This window comes from Colossoma macropomum, unplaced genomic scaffold (assembly GCF_904425465.1).
Source record: "Colossoma macropomum unplaced genomic scaffold, Colossoma_macropomum, whole genome shotgun sequence".
In the NCBI taxonomy this organism is placed as follows: domain Eukaryota; kingdom Metazoa; phylum Chordata; class Actinopteri; order Characiformes; family Serrasalmidae; genus Colossoma; species Colossoma macropomum.
The window spans coordinates 829-11,068 of record NW_023495492.1 but is presented as its reverse complement, the minus strand read 5'-3'; the positions used below and the strand labels follow the sequence as shown (position 1 = coordinate 11,068).

Genomic DNA, 10,240 nt, shown 5'->3' with positions numbered 1-10,240 from the left:
TAGAGTGAGTGTTGTTGGTGTGCCAGTTTGAGACCACCCAAAAATAATGCCCTTGGTCTGATTTGTTTTTATTCTGCTACATATCGACCATTCTCTCAGGTACTTTCTGTTAGCAGTAGTTCTAAAAATGAACTAATTTTAACCAGATCACAAGACTTAGAAGATGACAGCAGAAGACGACAGCAGTCTTTTATGATGCTTTAATCAGAGAAAGAACAGAAATACAGAGGATGAGGTGAACACAGCGTTAGATTACACAATCTTTAGATTATACATTCAGTTATTCATTGTTTTTACTTAAACAAATCTCTGTTTGGTAGTGATTCTCTCAATTTAGATCTTTAATAAAGGCTTGACAGTCAGCACAGACACTGATCAGCCTTTCAGGATATCTCATTGTGCTACAGTGAGAGCATATAAAGCAAAGAATGAAGACTTGATTACTGAGGGTGAGACAGAGCCTGAGACACATGCTCTCACTTATAGGCGACATAAAGAGGAATTCCATCACTGCCTTTATTCAGGTTTTTCTCCACAACATGGAAGCCAGCTTTTTTATAAACACTCTGAGCAACATCACCGACTAGCACGGTGAAGAACTGGATGGCAGGAGTTTTTTCACGCTTGTACCACAGATACACAGGACCTCCAGTGGTGCTGTCATTGAGGTTTTTATTAACCTTCGTGAATTTATTCTTCTTCAGGTCGTCCTCCTCATTTTTATTGAGGGAAACATCGATCTTAGCGATGCCATCATCTTCAACCTTGGAGCGGCGATACCACAGAAACACTGCAGAACCTTGTGGCGGCACTTTGCGGTTGGTGTCTTCATCCACACGGATGTATCCTTGCTGAAAGAGATCTTTCATGTCTTGAGAGAAGTTGATAGTGGCTGTGATGTCAGAGATGTAGCTTGTTGCGTCCCTCTTCACCCAGAGATAAACTGGATCTCCACCGTTGTTGCGGTTCAGGTCGCAGCCCAGGCGCTCCCAGCCAGAGCTGAACTGACTTGGCTCATCCTCCAAGCTGGTGGTCACCTTCAGCTTCAGGATTGGGAGGTCGAACCTAGAGGTGCCACTCATGTACCACAGGTATGTCTCATCGCCTCCAGTACCTGTATTTATGTCTTTAACGACCTTGGTGAAGCCAGCGGCAGAGAGAATGCTATCCATCTCTTTTCTGAAGGAGAACTGGATTCTGGTGATCGGCCTGTCGCCCTGCTTTTTAAACCACAGGAACACATCAGGACCTGAAGTACCACTGTTGAGATTACCGTCAACTTTGGAGAAACCTTGCTTTTCAAACTTGTCTTCTTCATCCCTACTGATAGAGACTTGAAGTTCAGTGATAGCTTGAGCCATTTTGAGCTTTGGTGATTTGATTAAGAAATATGCTGTTGAGAGAAGAGTAATGAAATTCATAATTTTATACACATGTTTATTAAGATAGGTGACCAAATTAGTTTCTTCTGAGTAATAAATAAAGTATTGTTGCATCATTATATATAGGACTATATCGCTGTTGTCAGAAGAAAACCTTGTATCTCCAAAATGGTAACTTTACAGGAGAAGGAAAAAATATATTTTACTTCCAAGTCAATGGAACCAGAATTTTGTTCCAAGTCATTTTGTGTAATTTCTTTTGGTCCATTCATCATGGATTAAATTTACACACAATGCAAAGGACAACAGGCATTTTCAAATTATGTCAAAAACTGAAAAATGGAGATATGAGGTTTTCTTCTGATAACAGCGAGATATATAATTTATACACACACACACACACATATATGTACAGCATAATTTCGTAGTCTAATAACAGCCAATTCTCCCTCAAATGATCTCAAATTTGAACAAAGTGTGTAAAAACTAACCAAGTTTAATTTTTCATCTTTTTTTATCAGGTTGAAGAATGGCGTTCACTAGGAATGAAAAGGGACTCTGTGTGTTAGAATATGCTCAAACACAGTCAAACAAGAGTGTGCAGCTCGCATTTTCGAGAAAATTCAATAAAAATGCACCAACTGGAACTGCGCTGGAGACGGTTACGCAAGACATGCTACAGCATGTTTGGCAAGAGCTGGACTACCGACGTGACGTGTCGCGCCACAGACGGTGCGCATACTGAACATTTGTGAAGCTGTGAAATTGGTTATAATGAAGCTTATTTAATTTGTCTAGGACATGTAGTTACTCAGATATTCACATCTCAAATGATGTCATTTTTTTGGGACACCCTGTACACACATTTTACATATATATATATATACTGAATTAATAATGAATTAAGAATGAATAAACTGAATTACCAAACAAGATGTTGTTGTTGTTCTCTGGTGGATCAGTGTCTCTTCCTCTGTGGAGATCTTCTCTGGCTGAAGGTAAGAGTGGACTGATGGATCACCTGCTTATATACAGCAGGAGAGGAGGTGGAGGGAACATTCGAGATGCTTTGGTACAATCGCAGAGCTGTTATGTGGGTGTGACCAAAGATCTAACTAGTGTTTTTACTGAGAAACTTTCACAATCATGTATCTGTAGAACATTTAAGTACCAACAAAGTAGTTCTTCAGTGTGAATGATCATAGGAAAAATATGTCCTTATCAAATTTCAACACTTGTAAGAGTTTATCTAAGCTAGAGTAGTGACCTGCCAGAACAGGCTCTCCAGGTAGACATTTGACTGCACATAATCAGTCCGGGGGTTTGATTTTTCACTAGGCTAGAGTGAAATCACCTGTGTGAACAACTATCAAAAAGTGAGATTCCACTCCCAGCTGATATTACTCACTACGCTGCAAGAAATGGTATCTTGTCAAGTGAAATTACAACCCCTTTTCCAAAAAAGTTGGGATGCTGTGCAAAATATAAATTAAAACAAAATGCAATGATGTGCAAATCATACAAACCCTAGAGTTAATTGAAAATAGTACAACCCCAATCCCAAAAAAGTTGGGACGCTGTGTAAAATGTAAATAAAAACAGAAAGCAATGATTTGCGAATCTCATAGACCCCTATTTTATTCACAATAGAACATACAACACATATCAGATGTTGAAAGTGAGACATTTTACCATTTCATGAAAAAAACATTAACTCATTTAGGACTTGATGGCAGCAACACATCTCAAAAAAGTCGGGACAGGGCCTCGTCTGAGTAGAATTCTTAAACAACAGTCTGTAAATGTCTGGGAAGTGAGGAGACCAGTTGCTGGAGTTTTGGGAGAGGAATGTTGTCCCATTCTTGTCTGATGTAGGATTCTAGCTGCTCAACGGTCCTGAGTCTTCTTTGGGTCTTCTTTGCCAGATTTTTCGTTTCATGATGCGCCAAATGTTTTCTATTAATGAAAGGTCTGGACTGCAGGCAGGTCAGTTCAGCACCCGGACTCTTCTTCTGTGAAGCCATGTTGTTGTGATGGATGCAGTATGTGGCATATGTTCTAAAACCTCTGTATTTTGTTCAGCATTACTGGTGCCTTTACAGATTTGCAAGTTACCCATGCCATGTGCACTAATGCCCCACCATACCATCATGGATGCTGGCTTTTGAACTGTGAACAAGCTGGGAGTTTTTTAGTCTGGAGGATGCACTGTCCATGATTTCCAAAAAGAATTTCAAATTTTGATTAATCCGACCACAGAACAGTTTCCCATTTTGCGTCAGTCCATTTTAAATGAGCTTGGGCCCAGCGAAGTTGGCAGCGTTACTGTTTATATATGATTTCTTTTTTGCATGATACAGCTTTAATTTGCATTTGTGGATGCAGTGATGAACTGTTTTCACAGACAGTGTTTCTCAGAAGTGTTTCTGAGACCATGCAGTGATTTCCAGTACAGGATCATGCCTGTTTCTAATGCAGTGCTGCCTGAGGACCCAAAGATCACAAGCATTCAATATTGACCGTTGGTCTTATCCTTTGTGTACAGGGATTTCTCCAGAGTCTCTGAATCTCTTGATGATATTATGTACTGTAGATGGTGGGTTTTCCAAAGTCTTTGCAATTTTACGTTGAGGAACATTTTTCTGAAATTGTTTCATAATTTTTAGATGCAGTTTTTGCAGGTTGGTGAACCTCTGCCCATCTGTGCTTCTGAGAGACTCTGCCTCTCTAAAATGCTTTTTTTATACTCAGTCATGTGAGTTAGTTGCAAATTACTCCTTCAGCTGTTTTTTATGAGTACCACTTACTTTCCCAGCCTTTTGTTGCCCCGTCCCAACTTTTCTGAGATGCGTCGCTGCCATCAAGTTCTAAAAGAGTTCATTTTTTTGTTGAAATGGTAACATATCTCACTTTCAACATCTGATATGTGTTCTATGTTCTATTGTGAATATAACATGGTCTATGAGATTTGCAAATCATTGCATTCTGTTTTTATTTACATTTATTTACATTTTACATGTTTGGAATTGGGGTTGTACAAAGATAACATATCGAATGTTGAAACAGAGAAATTTTATTGTTTTTTGAAAAATATTTGAGCATTTTGAAGTTAATGCCAACAAGAAGTTCTAAAAAAGTTGGGACAGGGGCAACAAAATGCTGGTAAAGTTGTGTAATGCTAAAAAAAACACCTGGTGGTTGATTGGCAACAGGTCAGTAACATGATAAAAACAGCGAAGACTATTTTTTTGCTTTTCATCATCTACGGTACATAATATCATTAATATCTGGAGAAATCTCTGTATGTAACAGACAAGGCCAAAAACTAGTATTTGCTGGCCGTGATCTTTGGGCCCTCAGACAGCACTGCATTAAAAACAGATATGATTCTGTAGTGTAAATCACTGCATGGGCTCAGAAACACTTCTGAAAACCACTGTCTGTGAACACAGTTCTTCACTGCATCCACAAATGCAAGCTAAAACTCTAAAACACAAAGAAGAAACCAGATATAAACAGGATCCAGAAACACTGCCACCTTCTCTGGGCCTGAGCTAATTTAAAATGGACTGAGGGGAAGTGGAAAAGTGTCCTGTGGTCCAACAAATCAACATTTGAAATTCTTTTTGGAAATCATGGACACTGTGTCCTCCGAGCTAAAGACCACTCAGCTTGTTATCAGTGCACAGTTCAAAATCCAGTATTCATGATGGTATAGGGGGCATTAGAGCACATGGCTTGGGTGACTTGCTCATCTGTGAAGGCACCATTAATACTGAACAATATATACATGTTTTGGCAACATATGCTGCCATTCAGTCAACGTCTTTTTCAGGGAAGGCCTTGATTATTTCAGCAAGACGATGCCAAACCACATTCTGCATATATTACAACAACATTGAGTCTGGGTTTTAAACTGACCTGCCTGCAGTCCAGACCTGTCACCACTGAAAACATTTGGTGAATTACGAAATGAAAAATATGACAAATGAGCCCCTGAACTGCTGAGCAGTTGAAATCCTGTATCAAACAAGAGCAGAAAACATTTCACTTTCAAAACTACAGCAGTGTCTCCTCAGTTCCCAAACACTTACAGAGTGCTGTTAAAAGAAAAGGTGATAAACACAGTGGTAAACAGGCCCCCGTCCCAACTTTTTTGGAACGTGATGTGGGCATCAAATTCAAAATGGGCATATATTTTCAAAAAACAATAAAATTTCTCAGTTTCAACATTTGATATGTTGTCTTTGTAGTATTTTCCTTTAAAAATATCGTTTACATGATTTGCATATCATTGCATTCTGTTTTTACTTACATTCTGCACAGTGTCCCAACTTTTTTGGAAATGGGGTTGTATATTATAATGATATTGCACTAATTCTTACCTGCAGAAATAAAATATTTAGATATGTGATTTAGAATGTTGGAATTCTACATAAAACCAACTCCTGAATGAAAACTGACTGATGAAATATCAAAGAGGAAAATTTTTGTAACAAAGCTGTGACCAACCAGACGCTCGCGGATATCAGATAGAGAAAGGGCTTTAATGTTGGACGGACAGTTCAAAATCAGAGAACCAAAGTCAGGATAAGCTATAATTGCCTATAATGAGGCAGTAATGAAAGTGGAGATACAGGCTAAGGTAAACAAAACAAAAAAAAACAGAGAATCAGGCAAACTAGACAGAAAGGCCAGGTAAAAATACCCAGTTATTATTCCAGTCAGATTTTTTAAAATGTAAATCCACAATATGGTTCGGCAGGCACTAACTGAGTGGAAAAACACTTTGCAGGTCACATAAAGGTATTGGGACACTCCTTTAAATTATTGAGTTCAGGTGTTTCAGACACACCCTTTGCTAACAGTTGTATTAAATTAAGCACATAGTCTTGCTGTCTCTGGCAGTAGAGGGTCGCACTGAGGAGCTCAGTGACTTTAAACATTGCTCTGTCATAGGATGCCCCCTCTGCCACAAGTCAGTTTGTGAATGTTCTGTCCTGCTAGATCTGCCCCAGACAACTGTAAGTGCTATTGCTGTGAAATGGAGGCGTCTAGGACCAACAACAGCTCAGCCATGAAACAGCAGACTGTAGTCTGATCTCAGCATAAAGATGGACATAGCTAATAAGTCTTGATCTTCTACTGTCGTCTGATCTCAGCATAAAGATGGACATAGCTAATAAGTCTTGATCTTCTACTGTCATCTGATCTGACCATAAAGATGGACATAGCTAATAAGTCTTGATCTTCTAGTGTCATCTGATCTGACCATAAAAATGGATGGTGTCTCTGAAGAGTTTATAGATTTTCATTCTGTCTGCTGTTCTTTCAGGATGATTCTCATCCTGATAGTTTGTCTATTGAGTGTTTTTTTTTACTGATTTTTCTTCATTTTAGATGCAGTCATGAAGAATCCACATTCACAAGCAGGTTGTTTTTGGTTGGTATCCAGGTCTCAGGCCAGCAGTGTCACTGTGGTGTTATAAAACTCCAGCAGCACTGCTGTGTCTGCTCCACTCAGACCAGCACAACACACACTAACACACCACCACCACGTCAGTGTTACTGCAGTGCTGAGAATGATCCACCACCCAAACAGTACCTGCTCTGTGAGGGTCCATGGGGGTCCTGACCACTGAAGAACAGGGTAACAAAGTATGCAGAGAAACAGATGGACTACAGTCTGTAACTGTAGAACTACAGAGTGAAACTATATGGTCAGTGGAGCTGATAAAATGGACAGTAAATGTAGAAAGAAGGAGATGGACTTAATGAGTGGTCAGTTTGTGTTTATTTACAGTCAAGCACAGTGGTGTCCTACCCTCACCAGTCTAGTGTGTAATTGTTTGTAAACACCACTCTACCTGTTTATTTGCTTATGTACTTTCTACTCAACCTGTTTTGTCTGACTTTTGTGCAAGTTCTGCATATTTTGTTTAGACAATTAAAGCAATTGTTTCCAAATGATTCCTGGTGGACTCAGTTCATGCATGCATACAAACGATCACAGGTCAGCTGTAAGAATTGTTACCTGAACAAGACCTGAAACAGTTTGTAGTGGTTAAAATATGATAACGCACATCATTTTCTTCAAGCTGTGTCCGATGACCGATTGTTCAGCTGTGTTCCTCTGTGTCGTACTGTCCACTTTGGGACTGGCCTTGCCTGATCTCTACTGAGTGCAGTAGAGTGGTAATGATGCTGTGACTGATGTTGTTCTGTTTACCTTAGTGGTTGAGTAAAATACTGAGAATGAACCAGTTCATTTTCTCTGCTTTGCTGTGTCTGAATTAGAGCTGGGCGATCTGGCCAAAAACGTTATCACGATAAACAAAATTCATATCAATACATATCGCGATAAATGTCAAATCATGATTTCTTTCACGTTTGAAGGCTGATTTTGCTCCTGGGTGGTTAACTGTGGTTTTAAACTATCACTTATGGTCCGATCATGACGAACACTCAGCAAACAGTGGAACATTTCACTAATCTGTCTTGGGACAGTGGGAGAAAGTCTCTGAGCTGTTTTTATCAGCTGGAAAAGCACAGCTGCAATTTTTGTAATAGTCATGATTTAAGAAAGAAAACAGATTATTTTATCTGTCTGGTGTCGAGCGCTCGGCTACCCCGCTACAAATGCTAAACAAGTGGCCAACAACAGCGCTAAACTCTTTAGTTTCTCAACAACGTCAACTCGGTTCGGTAGGTCACTGCGGTCACTCCTACCACATCCATGTCAGAGCAGATCACAGTATTCAGACACCAGCTAGACGGCTGGGTTTCTCTATGCTATCGTGGTAGTTTGAGGGGTGAACCGCAGTATATCTGACGCTCGCTGTGTAAAAGCATTATCTGCAGTGTGAATCTCTCTCACCAGTCACAGAGTCCTCCTTTTAGGTATGTTTAAACTGAAAGCGGTGATTTTGTGTCTTGTTTGATCTACCATATCATCAATTCACCGTGTTGTGCCGGAGCGCTGCTTCGAGTTAGCCAGCTGCTAAAAACAGCTAGCCTGGAAAGACAGCGCTCTCCCGCTCTCCAATGCCTCACAGCTTCCTCAGTTTACTTTTGAACATGAACCACTTCTTTCTTTCACTTTCGTTGCTCGAGAATGCACTAATACTAAAATATGACGGTTTGGCGCTGTAACACGGCGCTGCAGACGTGATTTAACACCGCTAAAGCTGTTAGGATGTTAGTAAAGAGGTGAGTTCACTGTAGGACAGTACAGTTACACCACTGACCTCGTCACTCACACTCGGTCACAGGAGAACAGATCGCTGATAACATCCACTCAGACAGGGACTGTATAACTCTGCGTTTCAGCCATTGCTAAAGTATATTTGGCGACCCTTTTTTTACTCGTGGCCCCCTCCCTCTCTAATCAAGTGGAAAAATTCGGAAGTGCACCCTCTCCTGGCGACAGCAGAGTAGTGTTGCTTTCCTTGCAGTAGAAAGCGCCAGCAGGGCTTTCGCTAAAACGTGGAAGTGTGAGAATGGTGTATTATATCGAACATTTATCGAACCTGTCTTATCGCTTTATCAAGGAAAAGTTATATCGCGATACTTATCGTTATCGTTTTATCGCCCAGCCCTAGTCTGAATTAATGCCACTGTTACACCTGAGCAAATGCGACGCTTTGGACTGAGCTACATAATGAAGCAATGGAAACGTTTAGAAATATGCTAAAGTAATCAGAAGAGAAAGAAATAACTTAAAAATACAATGTTTTAATGTACTTATAATGTGGCTTTACCTTTAGTATGAATTCTAATGTATTTAATAAACAAATAAACATTGTTTTTTGCTTAACTCACAATCACCATTTAACTCTTTAATTCACCAGAATCAGCCAGTCTTAGCCAAGTTTCATTAAAAGATACGGCAGAGAAACGAAACTCAAACTGAACTCAATCTGAAATTATTCAGAAACAAGATGATCAACCTTTTTTCAGTTGAGGAATCCAGTGTGAAATATCACATTAGTCCATCTGGGCTGTTTAATCCAGAAGAATTTAGGCCAAGAAGAAGGAGGAGGTCACCCATCTTCACTGCTTGAGTGGGGACAGTTTCAAACAAACTACTTTTAAAGTTTTCTACCAGTTTGTCCAGCTGTTCGTCAGTGTTGATCTTTATGTAAATGCACCCATACAGATGTTGAATAAACTCATAAAAAGCTGTGTAACCAGTTACTGAATCATTTTAAGTGTGGCCACCTTAAACTTTTGTACAGCGGTCAGTTCAGCAGATTTTCTCTTCAGAAACAATGTTGGAGCTTAAAACCAAGCAAGAAAACCCGCCAATCAAAAACATCTACTCTGTTCCACAGAAAGCGGAGGTGTATCTGAACTACATTCCAAAGACGTCGTTAAAAGAACATACCCATCATTCTGTACAGTATCAGGTGGATTGTGTTGGTTAGCGTGGCCAGTGCCAGGATGGAGCTGTTCTGGGAGAGTGGGCGGGTAACGGCTGAGGATCTGACCTTCATCCTTCTGTTTCCTGCTTCATGTAGGTTGTTCTCCAACCCTGGACTGTTCTGTGAGCTCTGGAGGACAGTTTTACAATTATTTGAAATGTATATGAATTTCTATGTATTTCTACAAATTTCTATTTCTAATAAGTTGACTTCTATTTCCATATGATTTATGATTTGTAGATTTCTTTGCTCCCATGTTTACACAACACTAGTTTATCCCTAACTGAATATTGCTGATGAAAATAATGAACTGCACATCACCGTCAGAGGGAAGTGAATCAGCTCACATTAAGCTTTAAAAACTGGGGGAATCTTGTTGTCTGTGCTCAGTACAGCCATCATTTCCACTGCTCTTTATAAAGGCTTCTCACTGGT

General features: G+C 39.8%; 1 protein-coding gene across 1 annotated transcript; it reads right to left on the bottom strand.

Annotated features, from left to right (window-relative positions):
- Nucleotides 1-476: 476 nt before the first annotated feature.
- LOC118802218 lies at nucleotides 477-2,364 on the bottom strand. The gene is made up of 2 exons (XM_036562707.1): nucleotides 2,309-2,364; nucleotides 477-1,393 (listed from the first exon to the last, which is right to left on the bottom strand). Exon 2 carries the CDS (start codon nucleotides 1,359-1,361, stop codon nucleotides 477-479), a length of 885 nt encoding a protein of 294 aa, XP_036418600.1. The 5' UTR covers nucleotides 1,362-1,393; nucleotides 2,309-2,364.
- Nucleotides 2,365-10,240: the final 7,876 nt, after the last annotated feature.